At 48.3% G+C, this 22658-nt stretch overlaps 1 protein-coding gene across 2 annotated transcripts in view; it reads left to right on the top strand.

Annotated features, from left to right (window-relative positions):
* The window catches only part of Osbpl10 (oxysterol binding protein like 10), a 229427-nt gene that overhangs the window by 193263 nt on the left and 13506 nt on the right, over nt 1–22658 (top strand). For both annotated transcript variants that reach the window (XM_050126557.1, XM_050126559.1), the window contains one exon: nt 14131–14280. In XM_050126557.1, the coding sequence (XP_049982514.1) occupies nt 14131–14280 (150 nt within the window). The remainder of the gene's footprint in view (nt 1–14130; nt 14281–22658) is intronic.

Genomic DNA, 22658 nt, shown 5'->3' on the forward strand with positions numbered 1-22658 from the left:
AAAAAACCAACTTACCTTTGTTATTTGTCTTTTGGGGAGAGAAGCAGTATTTTGGTTTTTATACTTTTATAATTATGAATGAATCTTTAAGCCTACGTTCACACATTTATTAGCCATTCAACTTTGGTTTCTAGCATTTTAATATATATTTATTTATCATTTGGCAGTACTGGGGATCAAACCCTCACGTAGCAACAGCTGCGGGTCTTGTCTTTATACTCTTTCCCTTTGGGTTGTCTATTATTCTTCTGGTTGTCTGTTATAATTCTGGTTGATATTTTCTAAGACTCCTTTTAATTTGTTAAAAAATTATTTTATTGGACTAGCAAGATGGCTCAACACATGGCAACTCATAATTGTCTGTAAATCCATTTCCAGAGGACCTGACACTGTGCAGGCAGAACACCGATGCACCCAAAATTTAAAAAAAAAGTTTTATTATGTGTATTTGTGTTTCATATGCATATATGTCCATGTACCATTGTATGCCCGCTGCTAGGGAGGCCGGAGTAAGAGGACATTATGTCCCCTCAACTGGAGTTACAGACAGGTGTGAGCTGCCTTGTCGAGCTTGGAATTGAACCCAGGTCCTCTGGAAAAGCTGGTGCTCCTAACTGCTAAGCCATCTCTCCACACGCCCCCCCACTTTTTTTCATGTTTAAAAATCTAATTTATTATTACCGTGGGTATGTGTTGTATGTGTGTGCATGGCACACATGCAGAGATCAGAGGACAACTGGGGGCGGGGTGGGGCAGGGTCTTTTCTCTCAGTGCTTTGTGGATTCCAGGGATGGAACTCAGGTGGGCAGGTTTGCATGGCAAGTGCTTTCCCTAACTGGCATTCTCTTTGCTCCTGGTAATCATTTCCATATGCAAGTCGGGAGGTTTGTGTTGGGCAGACCAGTATGATCTCTGCAATTAGGGTTTGCTTGTTTATAAGGAAGCAGTGACTGTGAGGGTTCAGGTCACCTCTGAACTGATTTTTGTGTGACAGTCCTGAGAATGGTGGCCTTGAAAGCCAGGTCTCCTTGCAGCCTTCTATAACTTGATTTAACTTCAAGCTAAGCTCCAGAGTTTCCTGTGTCTCCATCTAGGAGCGGGAAGCCTGGGCAGGTTTGCGTGGTGGCTATTCTGGGAGGAGGTAAGGCAGCAACGGGGCTATGCGGAGACCCTCAGGCCAGGCTCTCTTTGCCCACTAAGAGAGTCATGTGTCTTGCCCTGGTCTTCTCACTCCTTGCTCAGGAGCAGGTAGACAATATTTACAGAGGTTCAGGTTTGGACCTTAAACCTTCATTCAGGGCCTAATGTTGTTAGTTTTTAATGAAGTTTCATGTAATTTGTTAGATTAAACAGATAGTAGTTTCTCACTACTGTTGAGGTGGAAAGGGAAAGAGAGGGAAAAGGAGAGAGAAAATTTGGATGTTTTTCCTCAGGTGCTATCCGCCTGGGTTTTTTGCTTGTTTTATTGTTGTTGTTGGTGTGTGTGTGTGTGTGTGTGTTTTGAAGGGGGTCAGGTGTTCTCGTTTCTCCCCAACCTGGAACTCACCACATAGGCTGTCCTGCTAGTGAGGCCCCAGGGACCCTCCTGTCTCTGCCTCCCCGGTGCTGCAATTACAACTGTACACCATCACATCTGGCTTTTTATGTAGGTTGGGGTCCTCAGCTCCGGCCCTCATGACCGCACTGTAGTAGACTATTTACCTGCTGAGCTAGCTCTCCAGCCTCTAGGAAGATAGAATTTCTGAAAAGTGATCCTTAATGATAAAAGTTGGGCTTTTTGAAAGCAGTCATTGATATGGATCATAAAACAAGAACAGCTATTAAATGTCCGGTTCAAACGAAGTATTACATCCTGTGTGAGGGTGGCAGGTCTCCTGGAGCCGGAGATACGGGTGGGTTGTGAGCTTTGGGGCGTGGGCTCTGGGAACCCAACGTGGGTCCTTTGCAAGAGCAGCCCATGGTCTTAACCACTGAGCCATCTCTCCAGCTCCTGGATTACGTTTAGACCTTAAATTCCTGAGCCTGCCTCCTGAGCCAAGGGTGTTAATTGCACTCTTTGATCGTTAACATTGTCGCTGTGTTTTGCTGTAGTTATTGGTGATAGGTAGAGCTCCCTCACAGATTCCCCCCTTGAGATTTTCACCGAGAAAAGCATTTGAGAGCTGCACAAAGCTGAGCAGGGGCATGTGACAGTTTTTAAAGCAGAGGCCAGAGCCGACCTCATTTGCGCTTTATGGCATTGAGGTAGCATGAAAAAAATATGAATCACAGCGATTATTCTCCTGCATCCTTTGTTCAATTTATATTTGAATAAAAGGGCAGAGAAGCCTTCTGAATGTCTTCATCACCGGGGCCTGGAAAGCTATACACAAATAATGCAGATTAAACAGCAGAGAAAGTGCCTGCCATTCGAGCCCAGCTGTCCTGACTGAGACTTAGAGATTGGCGCTGCAGTGACCATTCCTGGTGTCTCCTTGATGTGGAATTAGGAGCCAGGGCCTTTGGTTTAAGGTTTCTTTCTTTTTTTCTTTTTCTTTTCTTTTTTTTTTTTTTTTTTTTTTTTTTTTTTTGCAAAACGCTGGAGCAAGGGAACTGTGGGGATGGGCTCAGTGGGCAAAATGCTTGTTACACAAGCATACAGACCCGAGGTGAGAGCCTCAGCACCCACTCAAAAAGCTGAGGGTGGCAGCAAGTGCCTGTAACCCTAGCCCTGGGAAGTCAGGGGCAGGGAGAATTGGGGGCTGTGGGGAGGGGGTCCCCTGGGCATCTGGTCTGTGTAAAATGATAAGCTTTCAGTTTAGCCTGGGAGACACTGCCTCAAAAAATAAGGTAGAGAGTAAGGTACTTGGCATCTGCTTCTGGCCTCCATGTGTACACGTGTGAGCACATATGTGTGTGTGTGTGTGTGTGTGTATGCACACGCATGCGCACGCACGCACACACCACCGGAGCTTATTTTCTCCCCAGTGCTTCCTTGGTCTGTTCATGTTTCTGGAAATCTAGATGAAAAATTGGAGCAGGATGATTGCCAAAAGTTTAAGACCAGTTTGGGCTACGCAGTAAGTTCCAGACCAGCCTGGGCTACGTAGAAAGACCCTTTGTCAAGGAAGAATGGATGAGAAGGGGAGAAGGAAGATAGGGAGAGGAAGAAGGAGAGGAAGCAGAGCCATCTGAACAGCTCTGGCACAGCAGGGCAGTCTTTAAGAAATGCAGAGCCGCCTTATGCAGAACATTCCTCCCTCTGCCTGCAGTGTATAGTCCTGGGCTAGGCAGAAGGCAGGGGACAGCATTTGGAGATCCCACCTCTTGAAGCAGGATGGGGTACGTTTATCTGATTTTGTCCCCCTGAGGCTGGGCTGCTGATGAGCACGCATTCTGTAGTCCTCCTTGGTGACAGTGACTGTGCCTGTTATGTGGTTGGGGAGAACGTTGTCAGCCAAGGGTTCCTAAGGAGCCTTTCTGGTGTCCTTATTCACGATACTGGTCCCGCTGGCCTGGAGAACAGTAAGTGCCTCTTGCTTCTAATGACTTGTAAATCATAACTGTTTTGCATGACTGTTGGTGTTTTCCTTGCACCCTTCCTCACTTTGCACTGGGAAGGTCTGGTGGGAATTTCCAGGTGGAAGGCCGAAAGGACCGCAATGCATGGATGAGATGACTTGATTGGCTACCTGGAATGGTGTGGCTGGAAACACAGCCAAGTCTCCCTTGTTCAGTAAGGTTGTTTTCTGCATCTGCTTTGGGGTCAAGTGAAATTTCTAGAACATGGTCTCATGTTGAGAAAACAGTTTAGTGACTTGCGAGCACTCGGGACTGGGTTTGGACTATCACCTCGGTTACACCCTTACCAGGGACCAGGATGGGAGCCTGCTGCTTTTCTCTGCAGCATCTCCAGCCCTGTGACCCTGGAACCAGAGTCCCCTACAAGGCAAGGGTGGGGCGGAGCTACTCTACACTGGATCTGGATGAGGGAGGCTGCTGACTTTCTCTGCAGCATCTCCAGCATCTCCAGCCCCGTAACCCTGGGACCAGAGTTCCCTGCAAGGCAAGGGTGGGGCGGGGCTGATCTACGCTGAGCCTGGAGGTGGTTCTGCAAGGTGAAAAGTTCGAGGTTGCACAGAGATGTCAGTATCACTCGTATCAATGACACGAATCTACATATAAAGTGCTGACATTTGTCAGAACCCACAGAACTGTGTGCTGCGAGCTGTCCACAGCACAGAGCAGATAATGGTACTTAGAAGAATAAAAACTCAGAACAAACACTGCGCTCTGTGCTCCAGCTCTAGATGCCCTGATTTTGCAAACAGAGTGGACCCTGGCTTAGTGCTTCCTCCTTCCATCTGTCTGTCTGTCCTTCCTCCCTTCCTTCCTCCCTTCTTCTTTTCTCCCCCCCCCCCCCCCCAGTCTCTCATCTATGGCCGGGGTAGCTGAGGATGAACTTGCACTCCTCAGCCTCCCTCCTCTACTTCCTGAGTGCTGAGCTTCCAGATGCCATCATCATGCCCAGCTTGACCTTACCCTGTCATCCTCGTGGCTCTGATGCAACAGGCCACTGATTGTTTCTCACGTGACAGGGAGAAGCTTCTGCTGCCTCTCCAGTCCTCTGCTTAGCATCCTGCCCACTCCCGGCCCCACCCATTTTAGCTTTCAGGCCCTTAGCTGCAGGATTTGTGGGCGAAGCCAGGCGATTTAGCGGTTAGCACGAGTGTGGATTCTGAAAGAATCACATGTCCAGCTTTTAACCCCAGTCTCTAGTGCTTACTCCTGAAGATAGGCCTGTCCTGTGGGCAGGACTGGAAAGAATCCATTGCCTAGCACAAGGCGGAGGGCAATGCTCCTCTGGGCTGTGGCTGAAGGAAGCCAGCACTGTATTCCCCGGGCTTGGGGTGACCACAGAGCCAGTCCTAAGTGCTAGAGTTCCTGTGTGGATTTTTAGGCCCTGTTTCCTTTTGGTTAGATTTCATGACCCGAACTGCTACCTGCCAGCTTCTTTCTCAGGTAGAGGAATTTGTAAGACAGACCTTTGTGTTTGGGATTTAAATTTCACAGCCATGCATTCCCTGTAAGCCCTTTGCAGGCAGGAGGTTAAGACTGTTGATCTGGGTGTGGTGGCATCCCAAGCGAGGTGCCCTCAGCTAGCTCGCCTGTGGGGTTTCCGAGGTAGAACAGCTGCTCTTGCCTGGGTTGTCAGAGTGACATCACCATGAGGCTGCTGGTTCAGCAGAGAAACACGTGGTGGAAATGGGTTGGGGGACTTTAAAACCGTCAGTAGATTCATTGGCATGGTAGACATTTGTTCTTCTAAAGCAGTGGTTCTCAACCTGTGGGTCACAACCCCTTCGGGGGTGGATGGCCCTTTCACAGGGGTTGCCTACGTCCTTTGGAAAACACAGCTATTTACAATTCATAACAGTATCAAGTCACAATTATGAAGTAGTGATGAAAATGATTTTATGGTTGGGGTCACCACAACATGAGGAACTGTATTAAAGGGTCACAGCAGTAGGGAGGTTGAGAACCACTGGCTGCCTGTGGCTACTGAGTCCTTAAAATGTGGCTCATGCCACCGTGGAACTGAATTTATTTTCAAAAGCACTTTTATTGCATTTTACTTATTTTGTGTGTGAGAGAACAGAAGGGCACACGGCATGCATGGCATGTGTGTGGAGGTCAGGGGACAGCTCTGGGAGTCTGTTTCTCCTTCCATCGTGCGGGCTCTGGATTGAACTCATGTTGTCAGACTTGGCAGTGGGCACCTTTATGGGGGAGGCATCCTGCTGGCCCTTATTTACTTGAGTATGCACGCACCTGTGTACGTGTGTGTGCAAGCGTACACTCGTGTGTGCGTGTGCATGTGCCTGTGCACACTCATGTGCGTGTGTGCATGTGTGCACTCGTGTGTGCGTGTGTGTGCGCACTCCTGTGTGCACGTGTGTCTGTGTGTGTGCTCATGTGCACGTGTGCATGTGTGTGTGTGTATGTTATATGGGCATGCCAGCTCAAATGTATGCGAGTGCCTCTGTGGGGAGGTGTTGGGGATATGTGGGTTGTGTGAGAAAAAGCTATGCCCAGCTTTTTCATGGGTTCCAGAGTTCTGAACTCAGGTCCTCATGCTCATGTGGCAAGCTCTTACTGGCTGAGCCATCTCCACAGTCCCATGCTGAGTCTTGCATGTGCTCAGCAAATGGCCATCTCTTAAACGACACCACCAGCCTTTGTCTAGCGTTCCTTTAACTGCTAATCGCTCCTGCACTAGATCACGAGAGTCTATAAACTAGCATGACAAATCAATGCGGCTCTTTCTCAGTATCCCTGGGGATGGCTCCCAAACTCTTGTAGACACTGGAATCCGTGGATGCTTTAGTGTCTTATGTAAAATATCCTAATCTTGACACAAGTACATCACGCTCCATCCCATCTATTTTACCACCTCAGAATCACTTACTAGTTTTGTTTGGAAATTAATTTCTATTTGTTTGTATTTCATGTGTATGGGTGTCTTGCCTGCATGTCTGTGTACCATAAGTAGTGATTGTGGAGACCAGAGAGGGTGTTGGGTCCCATGGAACGGGAGTTACAGGTGGTTGATAGTCATCATAGTGGGTGCCAGGAATCGAACCTGCATACTCTGGAAGAGTAGCAGATGCTCTTAACTTCTTAATTATCTTTCTATCCCTCTCAGAATTATTTTTAATACCTCGTACAGTGTCGATGCCCTGCTAATAGTGTTAAACTGTACTTTTAGGGAATAATGACAACATTTCTGTATAATGCAGCTGCATTTTTTCCCTTCATACTTCATCCTCAATTTTTAAATGGATTAATGTGGATTTGAGTCTGGGGAGCCTTTCCTATACTGTGGTCAGGTTGGGCAAGAGGAAGTTTGGGTGAGGAACTGAGACAGGGTAGGTACCCTGTGTTAAACTGTCAACCTTGAAATGTTGGGCTGAGTGGACATTTTTCTTTGACAGTAGGAAACCACTGAAGGTGTGTGTGTGTGTGTGTGTGTGTTTAGGATTGAATTCAGGGCCTTCTGAATTTACCGTATCACTAAGTTACATTTCCAACCTCAAAATAAATAAGTAAGTAAATTAGAGAGAAAGAAGGAAGGAAAGAAAGAAAAAAAAGAAAAGAAAAAAAAATGATTGGGTATTAGTTCAGTGGCAAAGTGCTTCCCTAGCACGCACAAGGCTCTCTAGGCTCAATCTACAGTGTTGGTGTATGAGTGCCGAAGTTCATGCTTGTACATGTAAACTACACACACACACACACACACACACACACAGAGAGAGAGAGAGAGAGAGAGAGAGAGAGAGAGAGAGGAGAGAGAGAGAGGAGAGAGACTTTACTCTTTAAAATAAAATGCCGTGTGAAAGGTAATGAGGTTAAAAGACTCAATACCAGTCCAGGGCTGGCTCTGCATGGGAAGGGTGTGCCCTTTGCTCCTTGAAGTAATGTTGGGAGCCCTGTGCAGCACTTGGTGCTCAGAAGCCCTCCTCTCCTGGGGCTACCAATGCTAAAGACCCATCCTGTTTGCCTTGCAGCCTCTGCCTCCTGCATGCTAGCTGCCACTGTTCCCTCCGCTCCCATTGCTGTTGTAGCCTTTCTCTTCCGTTGGTTCTCTTCGTTCCTTCTTGATTCTTTCCTGTTCCCTCTTCACTTAAAAATGGCTGGACTCCAGTTCCCGAGAAGTCATGAAATGGGACAAAACGCTTCTGGTTCTTATGAATATCCCCACCCGTGTTTTTTTTTTTTTTTTTTTTTTTAAAGTGACAGCTGATTTCTCCTAGTATAATTGTCCCTGGTTATGTTGGCTGATGACAAGTGTTGTCTGTCCCCCACCCCCTCTGCACACTCCCTCCCCAGGAGTGCTGTCTTCTGCCTTCCAGGGTGTGTTTTATTGAAAATTAACCTTTCTGCAGGTCGGCCCCTTTGCTTGGGAAGAGCACCTCTCCTTCCAGTCTATGCGAGCCAAGTGTGGTAAATGTGTGTGTATGTGTGGTTAGCCCAAGAAAGCCAGCTCAGCCCCTGCGAGGCAGCAGCGCGATTGTGATGTCAGCAGCAGCCAAATCAGCACCTCCAGAATGGCAGTGGGGACCAGCCTGCTGTGTGGACACGCTGTCCTCGGACCCACCCAGCACAAGAGCCCAGCTTCTCCATCTGGGTCCTTCCTGCTGCAGCACCGTCACTGAACCTACCTCCACATGGCAAAATAAGAGCCCCTCCGTACGGTGGTGCCTGCTGAGGCAAGTGGATCATCTGGGTCTGGAAGAGACTCCACGCCGAGAACTGTACATGCGCAGGAGCCTTCAACTGCCGCCCTGCATCAGGGCCAAAGAGCCACAGCTGGGCAAGGCCCAACTGAAGAAGTGTGGACATCTGCCTGTGGCATGGTCCTGCCCATAGCGGCATCCTTCTGCTCCACAGAAAGCCTCTCTGCCTGCAAACCATGGCCTACTTATGGGGAACTAGACTCAAGCGCCAAAGAGCCCCTTCCAGAAGAGAACTCCCGCCTGTGCTAAGCGTGGAAAGGACAGTAGGTCACCGGGAGCAACTGTTTTTGCTTTCATAGGACAAACCTTTGTGACCCTGTGTCCTCAGGGGAGACAGCTTTGTCAAGCATGAGCTGGCGAATGCCCTGATCCTGGTCTTCATGGGATAGAAGTGACTGGTTGGGGAATGGTGGACAAGGGACCCGGTGGTGTTTGCTGGGCTGTGGGCAGATCTTGCATGACCTGGGATGGGACTGGCATTCACCTTTCTATGCTGCTGTGCCAGGTTTTTTGTGACACTTGGCACTTATGTGGGGGTTCTTGGGATGGGAGATGTTGCCTATGTGAGGGTACACTGGGTACGCGGGAGGATTGTGCAATGTCTGTGGGAATTTGGCTAAATCCAGTCTGAATAGAAAATGGTGAATTATGAAAGTATGAAGTCCTTGATTTGATGGACTCTGCAGATATGGTCAACAGTAACAACCTACCACTGAAACATGGCGCAGGTGTAGTCCACACAGCTGTCACCCCCGTGCTCAGGAGGTAGAGATGGGGAGGGCAGAAGGTCATTTTAAGCTGTGTACAGAGTTTGAGGCTAATCCAGGCTGATAAAGGTCTTTGATATGCTTAGCTACCCTGTCAGACAGCACCCTTAAAAGTTGGGTGCTAAACCAGATAGTCCTCTCTCATAGTGCCTCAAACTGAATCCCTGGGGCTAAGGCATTAGGCTACTAAACACATCTAGAGAAAAGAGTCCATTCAAATTCCTGGCACAGACCCCATCACTGAGGGCCGGGGCTTGTTATGGGAGAAGGCAAAATTGCTAAGCAAACATGATCCAAGAAAGGGACAACCCTAGGAAACTCCTCCATGTGGTAACATGACTGGGGCTGGAGGGGTTGCAAGGGACACCTACTCTGGAGAAGTAATGTCTGTTTGGTGAGTTTTCCTGGAACTGCCCCCAAACTGTATTTCAGTTACATCTCTGTGTTGAATAAGACAGATTGGAATCGCTTGCTTGAAATTTGCATTTGTGTTGAGAATGGAGGTTTGTGTGAATGTGTACGTCTTGTGTTATGTGTGTACGTGTGTTGCGTGTGTGTGTGTGTATGTGAATGTGTGTGGGTGTTCAGAGGCCAGAGGAAGGCATCAGATATCTTCCTTTGTTACCCTCCACCCTACTATTTCTTTGACTCCGGGTCTCTCCCTGAGCCTGAAGCTCGTCTCTCTCGGCTAGACTAGCCAGCGAGCCTTAGGGACCCTCTTGTTCCTGCCCTCCTCGGTGCTGGCGCTACAGGTTATGCCCAGCTTGCTATGTCACTGAGCTGTCTCTCTCGCCCCTCTCCCCATTTTGTACAGGGACTCATGTATTCCAGGCTGGCCTAAAATTCACCATATAGCTGAGAATGACCTTGAACTTCTGATTCTCCTGCTTCCAGCTCAGGAGCGCTGTGGGTACTGATAGACTACCAGGGAATGTCCTCAAACCCAAGAATGCCTGCTTAACCTTCCGTCACCCATCAGATCTTCACCTTGCTCCCCACATTTCTAAGAGGCACAAGTCACAGTGATATCTGTAACACCATGTGCCTCAAGGTGCTTGTCTGATAGAAATATTGAGTCATAATCTTTGTTTTTATTTTTTTAAATCTCATTTTCCCAAAGCCTATTTTTCTTTAAAACATATTTTAATTTCATTTCATCTTCAAGCCAGCGTATGTTCTCGTGGCTGGGTTGGCTCATTTCTGAGAATCCCTGGGGATGGGCCCTGAAGCTCCCCTTGGGTTGAGTCTTGATCATTTGCTTGGTGTTGAGTCCATTTCTGACTTCTGTTTTTGCTCAAGATGGGGAAACACTGTTGTGCCCCCTTGGAGCTTCTTGGGTTCATTGCCTTGGCTTTGTTGGTGAAAATCAAAGGTGTCAGTGTACAGGGGCACCAGGAGAGATGTGTGTCATCCCACAAAGGGATGACAGCGTGCGATGAACCCCTCTACCTGGCCGTGGAGATTCATACTCCGATCGAGTGAGAGTTGAAAGTCAGTATCTTTGATTTTGTTTCTCCTTAAAACAGTGTCTTATGTAGCCTAGGCTGGCCTCAGCATTGCTGTGTAGCCTTAAATGTGTGACCTTAAACTTCTGATCCTACTGCCTCCACCTCCCAAGTGTTGGCATTACAGGTGTGTGCCCCCACACATGCTTTATGTGGTGCTTGGGATCGAACCCGGAGCTCCAAGTGGACTCAGTAAGCACTCTGTTATTAAGATACAAGGTCAGCTTAGTTATTAGGATCTTTGAAATCCCTGTCGGAGAGGCAGAATCAACAACGCCTTGCCCTGCAAGAGGAAGGGTCTGAGCCTTTGATCTCTGTGCACAGCCTGGCTCTTCAAAGCCTCCATTCCCAGCGGTGCCAGTGAAAGGCGCGTGCTTCATTGACACAGACAGATGGTGTTCACATCATCAGTTAACCAGCTCAGTGCTCCCCGTGTGTCTCCTTTAGCCCCAAATATCAACCCACACGGGGGTCTGAGTTCCAGTGCAGGTAGAACTAACATGCCCTCTAAGGCAGTCACAGTCAACGTTAATGAATGAAATGAGGTATACGTAGATGTGTGTGTGTGTGTGTGTGTGTGTGTGTGTATGTGTGTATGTGCGCTTGCAAGAGTCTCTGTAGCTCAGGATAGTTTTAAACTCATCAAAATCCTCCTACCTCAGCCCCCCAGGTATTGGGATTTCAGGTGTGAGCAGTCACACCCTTCTATTTTCTTTTGTTGAAAACCGGTTATGTGCTTGCTGATGGAGAGACCTGTTTCCAAGCCGTTCTGTTATTCCCATGATGCCCCCCTATTTCTGCTAGTCTTACTATTTAAGGACAAGCTCTGAGAAGCTTCACGAGTTATCAAATAGTGATGGGTCATTTTTCTGAGGTCAGGGCAAGGTTGGCTAAGTCTCTGTGCCAGTGAGAGGATGTCCCCTGTCACCATGCCCCTACCAGATTCCCTTCCTGCCAGGACTTCTGGCTCTTCTGTTATCCTGCCCTTGCCTGTGAGTGTATTGAGTAGCTGCAAATCCCACTGGGGACCACTATGTGGAGCTGATGTGGGAGGAGTTAGAGATGTTTATGTTCTCAATGTTCACTGGGGGGGGGGGGTTAGTCAGAGGAGGTGGGATCTTGCGGAAGACCTCCTGGCTACTGGAAGGTAGGGACAATCTGGGTTTGAATTTTGGGTCGATCAGAGCACAGGCCTGGGTATGGTCTGGCCCAAATGCTTGCCAGGCTGAACTGCAATGTGTTTAGTTCACAGTCTGCTTTCTGAGAGCGTCTGGTGTCACATGGTTCATGAACTTCACAACCATCTTTATTCCCCACCCAGTTACTTTACCCCCAAAGCAGGACACCAGTAGTTCCCTTCCCCTCCTTCCAGCTGCCCTGGGGACTCTGCACAGTAAGTGCCTGTTCCCTGTACACTTCAGAGGCATAGTGTGGTCCCCTTGACCCCAGGAGCGCGGCATGTCCTGGGTAAGTGACTTCAGCAGTGTCAGGCTGGAATTGCAAGCTCACAGTGAACAGAGCACCCATGGGGCAGTGGCCTGGAACCCAGAAGAGAGAGAAGGAAAGCCAGAGGGAAATGATGGGAAGGACGGCCCTGTGAGATCAGCCTTCTCTGTCCTGAGTCCTTCAGCCACAGCCTGGGTTGCAAGCTACCATACCAGAGAGTAGGTGTCAGATAGGTGAAGCTGGGGGAAATGGATGCAGCCTTGGACCCCGACTTTAGCCTGCATTCCCACCCATCTCTCCCAAATTCCCCTTGTGAGTTCCGGGGAGCTCTCCTCCTGCTGCCCCCTCTTCCTGCTGCCCCCATGAGCATTTTTTTGCTAGCAGGGGATGAGTGAGGGATCAGAAATATTAGAATATTTCTGAATATTCTAATAAAGCAACTTGCCAGCGATATCCTGTAACATACATGAGGAGAAGGTCAAAGAACAGGTGCACTATGGGACTTGAGCCCCAAGGGCTTCACTGAAGCCTCCCCCACCTTATTTAGGGGAGATGAAGGATCATTTGGAGGCTGTCAGTAGCAAATTCCATTTAAATTGAAATTTGAAAACGGCTAGCCCAGCTGGGAAGGAGTGCCAGGGGTTCCTCTGGAGCATAGGGGTGGGGGTGGGAGACAGCCAGCACATACATGTGTGCCTGCCTGGATAGCCAGAGCCATTTAATCACTGATACCCTGTATGTATTAGGAGTGTATTTAGATGCAAGACACTTCTAATAAGATTAATAAATCATTGGTTTTCACATGGATATGTGACCCAATCTGTTTCTTTTTCTACCTCATACCTCTGAACCCTTGCCTCTCTCTATGAGAAGCTCACCATGCTGTTGTTCATGGCTGGGTGCAAATCTTGAATGTTGCTTATCGTATTTAGGGAGGGGCCATGAAAATGCAGGCTGTTGAGACAGGCTGGCTGAAAGCCAGGGACGGCACATAGCGAAGTTCTTACTGTCGCACACCCGAGAATACTCTGCTCGACCCCCCCTTGTGCAGTCTGCCTATTCTCTTGCTCATTTTCTGTGTCACGCGAGAAGCGGAACTCAGTGACTGAACTGGCAAAGTCAGCATCAGGAGAATGGGGCTGAAGGCCAGCGCCTCCATCACTTTGAAGTTTCAGAATGAGTCCTAAGTGTCCATTTTTTGTCTCTTCATGCCAGTTCTGACATGTCTTTAAGTTGATAGAGCTATCCTTTTTGGTTTGAGTGGAAATTATCTCAGAGTAAAAATTTCCAGAAACAAAGCAAATTTAATTGATTCTAGGGGGATCAGCTTTTATTGATAAGCCCTGAAAATTTTATATTCTACATGAAGTATCTGGGCTATGCACGTTCAAAGGCTGTGTTTGGCAGTAGTGAGATTAGCCTGGGGGTCGCGTGTGTGTCCTATGTGTGTTGGTAGGGCTGTCCAGCCTTTTGATACTGGGACAGAGATGTCATCATCTTACAAAATTCACTCTACAGCCCTGTGATTAAGTTACCAAACTGAGTAAATAAATAAATAAAAATTAAAAAAAAATATCAAGGGCCAATGAGAGAGCCCAGTGGGTAAAGGCATTTGCCTCTAAGTCTGACGAGCCGAGTTCTAGTCTCAGATCCTACATGAAAAAACTGACTCCTGAAAATTGTCCTCTGATGTCCACACTTGTACTGTGGTGTGTGCAGACAAACATGCCTGCACACACGCGCGTGCACACAGGCACACACTAATTTTTAATCACAAAAGTACATTTAAAGTAACTACAATATGTATAGCTATGCTTTCTGCAAGGTGGCCATGCCTGGTGGTCTATGGAAAGCATTCACACTGGTCTGTTTACTTTTTAAGCCAGGGACAGCCCCCTCTCCTGCAGGAGGCCTAAGCGCAGATGCAGGGGATGTGATGGGCGAGGTGCAGTGACCTGCAGCCTCAGACTTTGGCCCTCAAGAGGCTCAGCCTCTGCCTGCAGCAGGACTGCTCTACAAGGATGTGGCCCCAGAGAGCCGGGCTTTGTGTAGTCACCGTTAAACCTGTGGGTTAAACATCCAAGCAGACGGGGTTTCTGAGGGACCAGCTGATGATTTCCCATGATTTTATTTCAGCCAAACTCAGGCCCTGAGCTGGTTCTGTCCGAAGAAGAACAAAGCGATAATGAAGATAAGGAGGAGACAGAGCTGGGCGCCATGGAGGACCAGCGCAGTGTGATACTTCACCTCATCTCCCAACTCAAGCTGGGCATGGACCTAACCAAGGTGGGCTGGCCCTGCCGTGGGTCTGTCTGTCTTCGGGCCTTTCCTGCCTCTTCTCTCGCTGCAACTACGTGGGGAAGCCAGAATAGGGAGGAGTGGCCTCTAGTGCAGGTATTTTAGGAACCACTGGAAAAGACCCACAGAAACCTCATACCTCAACACACATGCACACGTACAGATACCGTACACAGACACCTCACATACACACACACATGAACACACAGACAGATACCACACACAGACACCTCACATACAAACACACACACTCATACACACATAGATACCACACAAAGATACTTCTCATACCATACACAGGTACATACATACACATATGTATATACCACACACAGAGAGATACGTCACACCATATCATATCCCTATGGGAGAGGGGAGAGGATTTCATGCAGTCCATGAAATGACCTCAAATTTCTGTTCTAGCCAAGGCTGGCCTTGAACTTCTGATTGCCTGCCTCCTCTACTTTCTGAGAGATGGAATTTTATTTGAATGCTACCACTTTGGCCTTTATTCTTTCTTTTTCTTTCCCTCTCTCCCTTTCTGTCTGTCTGTCTGTCTTTGGTTTTGGGATAGGGCTTCTATGTCTATTATCCAGGCTGGCCTCAAATCCCAGACTCAAGCTGCACTCCTGTCCTGGCTTCCAAAGCAGTGGCTCTGTAGGTGACTACCACCACATCCATCCAGGAAGGGCATTTTTGGGGTGACTTTTAATTCAGAATAGAAAGTCTCCTTTGTTTCCCTGGAGCTACTGTGCGCTTGCCGCTTGCTCTCCAGGGACTAAGGATGAATGACAGCTTCATGACAGTGTTCTAGGGAAGATTGGAGTAGCCTGCAGAGGTCATCGTGATATCACAGCTCTGGAGAGACAACCCAGAAGGAAGATGGCTCCATGAGCAAAGCCACTGTGTTTCCTCAGCCTTGAGGCCTTCTGAAGGCTGCTGTTAGCTTTCACAGCGAGTCTGTAAGGGGTGGGTGGCCTTACCAGTGACTCCAAGCCCTGTAGGCACACAAGGTTCTTCCTGAATGCTCTAGGGAGCCCAGTGTTCCAACCACTCTTATAGAGCGGCAGATACCTCACCTCGGAAGTCACCGTATTCTGGCGGTCCTGCAAGAGACCTGAATGTTGCCTGGAGTAATGGGACACTGAGAGGTGACCGAGGAAGAGTCTAGACTTTACAGTTTGGCCTATGTGTGTTCCCCTGGTCATGGCGCCTCTCTGGAAGGGTTGTGAAGATTGGAGAGAGCCTGCAGAGGACTTAGCCCAGTGCCGGACACCAAGCAAATGTGTCACCATTTTTATCTTTATAAAATGCCGCAGTGTGATGCTGGGCTGTGTGGTTTGTCGAAAGAACAATGAGCAGAGAGAGATGGGGTAGACTCCATGAGGTAAGGCTACACCCATAAAGACCAGCCAGGGAGGCCAGAGTCCCCTGAGGGCATGGCCTGCGGAGCATCCGGGTGTTGTCTGTGTATGGTGAAACTTTCGAGAGTACACAGAGACTGGGCTGGAGCCAGAGTGGACAGGAAGCTTTGTGGTTCGAGGAGTCTCTGTTGAGGAGGGTGACAGCTTGGTGACCTATCACTTGGAGATGGCAGGGAAGATAGCAGACACAGGAGCTGGAAGAAGGTGGATAAACTTCCGTCCTTTTTTAATACTGTGGGAGTTTCTTTATTGAGGCTGGGTCTTGTGTAGCACAGGGTACTCTTGAACTTGCCACATAGCTGAGGATGACCTTGACTTCCAAGTGCTGAGATTATAGGTGTGCACCATCACACCTGGCTCTAGGTTTTGTTTTTGTTTTTCTTTTGTTTTAGGATCTTTTGTAGCCCAGCCTGACGTTGTGCTCACCATATAGCCCAGGGTAACTCTGGATTTCTGATGCTCCCATTTCTACATCCTAAGCGTTGGGATTACAGGCTTATGTTAATACTCCCAGTTCGTGCTGTTTATGGGGATCAAACCTATGGCTTTGTGTTTGCTAGGCAAACACTGTACCATTGAACTACCTCCCTAGCTCAGAAAGTTGCCCTGGAATATTCGCCTTGGGTTCAGTACGAGTGTGTCTGATGCCCTGAATGATTGTGCCACTTTAAACAGGGCCCGCACTGAGCCCCCAAAGTTCCTCATTTCTCCCTTCTCCTGCAGCTCATGGGGGATCCCTGCCTTCCTGCCCAGTGAGTAAGGCCTGCTCAGTTCCTCCCCTGATTTCAGCCTTCTTGCTGAGTAAATCTGCTAGAAAATGCTTGGCTTTTAAAATAGCTGCCTAGCCTTGGTGATTACAAAGATAAGACTCTGAGATGAGGCTTGAGTTAATGCCGAGGGCACGGAGGTGGCATGGTCCCCAAGTGCCATCTAAATCGCGATGTTTCCAAACTGTGGGTCCCAACCTGCCAGTGGGTTATAAAACCAATTTAGTGGGTCAGGCAGTCCGTCGCTTCTGCGATGTGAACTATGACAGAAGATATCAGAGCATGGTGAGAGTCTTGGATGTCCGTTCTATTGTGTCGGGTCACAGTGCAAAACGTTCTCATTGTCGATCACGCTTTTAAAATGGCTTGCAAAATTCAAGGCTGGAGTCCTGCATGATAGGACAGACTGAGAAACTGAAATTGCTCAGATCAAATACGAAAGGGCACCGAGGCCTGGCGGGAGCTATCTGGTGACCAGTTGACCATTCAGGAGACTGCGTGTAGGGCTCTTGTCTGGAGCTGTGAAGCTTGCATTATTATTTTATTAGCTCGTGATTGCATTTCCAGAGGTGGAGCCTAATCCCAAGACAGCAAACATCGCCTTTACCCAGTGCCCAGTTGGTTACCTGGAAGGAGAATGAAAATTTGATTTCAGACTCTTTCCATCCAACCAAATGTTGTGATGTCTTCTGTAGTAGTCTGGGCACTGAAAGATGGATGAAGGATATTCCTTAAGGAAATCCAACCAGCTATGTTGGGTAAGTAAAGAAGCAGGGAGCAGCTGGGGAGGTGGCGAGTTCATGTGTGCATGTGTGATATATATATATATATATATATATATATATATATATATATATGTATTTCCAGTGCTGGGGGGGGGGCAGAGGTGGGTCCCAGTGTTGCTGGCCAAGCCGCCTAGTTTACTCGGTCAATTCTAGTGAAAGACCCTGTCTCAGGAAACAAGGTGGATGATGCTGGAGGAATGATAACCAAAGTGGTCCCCTGGCTTCCACATGCATACATGTACACATTACTCATATACTTATGTGCATATGCACACACATGAACATACACTGAGGAGGAAAAAGTACTTTTATTTACACCCTTTATTTTGTGGAGTTCCCTGGCTTCCGAAATCACAGATGAACCTTGGCGAGTGGCCCCAGGCCCCTTTGCTTGCTGGGCTTGCAATGGGGGTCTTCTCCAGTTTGAGAATGGAGCATCACGCAGATGGCTCCTGAGGTTGCTAGTGGGTCTGTGAGGGGAAAATATACCTGTCTGTCTGCAGCGTCTTCCCAGGAGTCTGGCATGCTCACCAGTAGGGGGAGGGGACTCACACTCTGCTCCCTGCTGTCTCTGTTGTCCTCTGCCTTCTAGGCTGGTGATCATTTATTTCCGACTTCTAAGGACCCAAACTGAAGAGGAGCTCCTCACTTCTAGATTGGTTGTCCCTCGATGTAATGAATTGTCTGCCCTCTGAATCCCTAGTGCGGGCCTCCTTTATTTATTTATTTTTAACTTCCTCCAGAGTAGTTCATTGTCTTAATTATGCTAATGGGAGGAAAGGCAGTCCTTCCTGATGGCTCGATAAATCTGCAGCCGCCATGCCAGACCACTTGGATGCCGTCAGTCTAAACAGCCGGGCCATCACTCATGCTCTGTCGGAGGGAGACAGCCCAATTAGTGCTCAGCACTTCTTGGCTCCGTATCTCTGGTGTCCACCGCCCAAGAAGCAGTTGATGAACTGACTTATTTATAAATGCACCCAGAAAAGGAGGAGGAGCCCCCCTCCCCACAGAAGGCTGTATAAAAGAAGGAAATTAGAGCTGGCCAGAGATCTGTTGAAGTGAAAAGGTTGTTGTCTTGGCTGGAATCTTCTGGAACAGGCTCTAAGCCCTGGTGGTGGTCTTCTCAAATCCTGGTGGTACCCCAACAAAGGGTGAGAGAGGAGACAGTCTTTCTAGCTCAAGGCGTTGTTGTCCCAGTCCCCAGCTCTGCCAAAGCCAGGGTGGTAACATTTGAAAGTGCAGGATGCAGACCTGGTAGGTTGGGCTTGGTGGTGGTGGTGGCGGTGAAACCTAATCCCAAGGATGATGGTTGATACCAGTCAACATGACAGGCTCTTGCGTCACCATGGAAGCCAGCCTCTAGGGATGTCTGTGAAGGGGTCCTTAGATTGGGGTAACTGAGATGAGAAGATGTTCCCTAAATGTGGGTAGCACCGTTATCTGACTGGGGTCCCCGACTGCATTGAAAGGAGAAAGTGAGATGAGAATGGGCATTGCTTTGTGGCTCTTTGGGTTCTGACCGTTGACTCCAAAGTCAAACAAAAGCCAGCCATCGTTAGAGGGGAAATACTGCGGCTGGTTCTCTCACCGCGGAAGTGGAATTGCTTGCCCATTGTGGAGAAGTCCTAAGCCACTGGAATCGCCTGCTTATTGCAAACTGTCCTGTGGAGGGAGAGGGTGGAGCCGAGTCAGAGAGTCCCCAAGTGAAGTTAGACCTGGAACCCTCAGGCCATCTCTGTACTTACTTCTGTGGCTGCCTGTGTCCTTGAGAAAGAGACAGGAGAGGGCCTGTGGCTACTTTACTTCTCAAGGCTTGCCTCCTTGAGGGTTCCAGCTGCTAAAACCTACAACTAGAATGGCGGGTTGGGTAGGCTCAGAAAGGAGGTTTCCTCATTGCTGTGGGCCACACCTGACAAGACAGAGAGCTCAGGAAGTTTGGGCTCACATTTTAAAGGGCTACAGTGTGTCACAGTGGGGAAGGCATGCCAGCAGCTGGTCGCATTGCTTCAGTGGTCAGGAAACTGAGAAACAGGAATGCCTGTGCTCAGTGCAATTCTCTTCAGTCTAGAACTTGCACCGGTGAAGAGGCCCCACTTAACATTCGGAGTGGGTCTTCCCTCTTCTGGTAAACGTTTTCGGAAACTTCCTCAAAGACATCCCTGGAAGTGTGTATCCTGAACAATTCTTAATCAGTTCAAACTGATGATGAAGATTAGCCATTCCAGAGCCCCCAAGTGATTCAGCGGAGGGGGAAGAAAGGGTAGGAGGGTTAGGGACATGTGCTTGGTGGTCTCACTTGCTTTCTGTCACAGCCTGGTCCCACAGAGCTCAACAGAGGTCTTCTGATTCCATAGACAGACACACAGACAGTGAGGAAGGTGCTGTACGAAGGCCGTGTGTGTAGAGTGCACACCTGGCCCAGGAGATCCCTGGGCAGCTGGATTCTCAGTTTAGTTGAATTATAGCTGCAAGAAAATTAGGGAATCTGCCTTGATTCCCACAGTTGTCATTTGATGACTGTTTTCCTCTTCCTGCATTTGATTGACTTTCCTCAAATGCAAATCGGCTCTTGATCGTCTAGAGACAAGTTAACGTTCTGAGGCTTTGAATGGATTTACTTGGATTGTGTTCTGTGCTTGATTTTATCTTGCTGCTTCTTTTTACATGCCTTTTAATGACAGATAAATAATATTAAGAGCTGTCTGCTAAACCATACCTCCCCCGTGGGGTTGGCTTTCTCTGCTTTCCGCTGAAACCACTATGCTTTGAAGACACAGAAGCCTGCTTTCTGTCTTCCAGACAGCGTTCTGCTTTCTCTCTTCCGGACACACTGGCCTGCTTCCTCTCCTCCGGACATCTTTTCTTTTGTATCCAGATCACTCACAAGAGTTTTTAGAAAGCCCAGCCTTCTGGGCTGAATGAAGGGCTCATCCAGAGTTCAGTTTCCAGCACCCAAGTGGCTCACAGCTGCTTATGCCCATCCTAGGGGACCTGAGATGCCCTCTGCTGGCTCCCACAGGCACCTGCACTCTTTCTTATGTTATGACCACGTTGGTGCACCAATTTGTTGTTGGAAGGCCGCTTGATTGTTCCCCGATGCCCAGACTTGAAACAGCCACTCAGAAACTATATTATTTAAACCCCTGCTTGGCCAATCACTTAAGCATATTGTTAGCTAACTCTTGTATCTAACTCTTGTATCTTTGGTTAACCCATTTTTTTTATTTTATATTTTCCCATGAGGTTTGTGGCCTACCAGCAAGGATCCAGCTGGTAACTTGCTTCTTTTTTCTCTGGTGGCTCTATGGCATCTCTCTGACTCCACCTACTCCCCCCCCCCCCCCCCCCCCCCCCCCCCCCTCTCTCTCTCTCTCTCTCTCTCTCTCTCTCTCTGTATATATATATACATATATATATATATACACATATACATATATATACACATATATAATAAGATTATATTATATAATCTTATTTTGTTAAGCCATTGGTCAAAAGCAGCTTCTTTATTAACCAATAAGAACAACACATATACAAAAGGACTTCCCACACCACATAATTAAACAGAAAAGCAATGGAGCCGTAGCTACAGAGCTGTAAACTGGGGTGATAGTCAAGTTAGGTTAATGTATAGCCTGGCAGGCTGCCAGCTCTGAAACCCCATGAATCCATGTGGAAAGGTGCCCCCCCCACCCAGCGTTCTATGTGCTAGAACCCAGTATGCGAGCTTCGGGCAAGGGGCTGGAGGTTGAGGAAACACACGCAGAGACAGACCGACCACGGACCTCCAATCACTGGTACAAAAGCCCCTCTTTAATAGCATCATGGAGGCTATTTAATAGCACCAACAGTCAATGGCCAACAGGTGAAAATCCCATTCTCTGATCCTCTAGGGAAGGCACAGCGTTTAGTCTCTCCAATTAGATGGTTCTAGCAGGGAAGAGCAGCTGAAGGCCAGGACTCAATTAGTCCCAACAGAAAGGAGCAAAATAAGGCTGGCTGGCAGTGTGTGTGTGTGTGGTGGGGTGGAGGGAGTCAGATGGAGACAGAGACAGGTGGCAGGGACATGACTCCAAACTGTTGTCTGTAGCAATCTAAGGAGAAGTTAGTTTATTCTCTTAAGGGACCTCAAATCAGATGAAGCTAGATTTGTGACTTCCTCACAGAAAGGAATTTCGGGATGAGCTGAGATTTTAATATGGATTTTAGGCCCTGGGGTTAAAAGGAAACGATGGTCTTGGAGAGAGAGTAAACCATGACCAAAATGGCGGGTGTGGGCTTTTCAGAGAAGAGGCACATCATTTCCTTCAGAATAGTCACATAGACATTACTATGTTTATTGATTTTGCTGGGCAAGGAAGCAGTATGCCATTCATGTATTATAAAATCAAGGAACTACTTTTGGGAGTTGGCTTTCATCTCCTTCAACGTGGGTCCCAGTGACTGAACTCAGGTCAACAGGCTTGGCAGGAAATACCTTGACCCCCTAACCCATCGTACTTGCTCAACTTTGATTAATTTTACCTTTTTGAAGTTATTTTTGTTAAATGGTTGTAAAGAATTTAAGGAGTGTAGGGGTGGGGTGGGAGAGGGTTGAGGTGAACCCGGCAGGATTACAACTAACAAACTAGGTGAAAGTGGAGATCTCGGGGATTCAGGAAGTTATGATGCCCACACTATAAATAAAGTTAATAATTGTGTTCATGAGATTCCCAGAAAATATTTTGGAGAGGATTGAGGTCATATATTGGGGCCTTTGGCTTGACTTCCCGCCTCTGTGCTGACAGCCTGCTCAGCCACCTGGCCTGGGGGCGGGGTGTGTGTGTGACTTCTGGAGTCTGGATTCTCTGCCACAAAGAGGCTTCAACCAGACTCTGGTGAGCGCTCCTTCCCCTCCGAGTCTCCACACTTTTACCTGTTCTCCTGCCTCAAGGCCGCCATGGATAGAGAATGCATTGCTTTGCTGCTGAGTAGGCCCTGAAGCCGGATGGGGAGTCATTTTGCAGGGACCCCAGGGCGATGGGAGGTGACAAGCTCAGATGACCTCTGTTTGCTCTAAGTGACCTGGTTAGTCGGTTGTATAGGCCTCGAGTGACCCTTTGGTAATCCTTTTGTCTGTCCCACTGTGCCTCCCCTTTAGTCACAGGTTAGTAACAGACCCAGGGACTGCCCCAGCCGTCTCTTTTCAGATGATGCTGCGAGTTCAGCCCCTCTTACTTCCTGTGTCATATCCTGCTTTCCCAAGGTCCTGCCACATGGAGCAGTTCCGTCGCTGCAATGAGGACATTCTTCTTCCCCAGGGCGGCTCTGTGGCACTTGCTAGCAGATGGACCGCCGCTCTGGGCCCCCTGCCCGGATGGTGTTGGGTTCACACACCACTCTAATAC

This window comes from Alexandromys fortis, unplaced genomic scaffold, assembly GCF_014885135.2.
Source record: "Alexandromys fortis isolate MF-2015 unplaced genomic scaffold, M_Fortis_MF-2015_v1.1 scaffold_269, whole genome shotgun sequence".
Classification (NCBI taxonomy): Eukaryota; Metazoa; Chordata; class Mammalia; order Rodentia; family Cricetidae; genus Alexandromys; species Alexandromys fortis.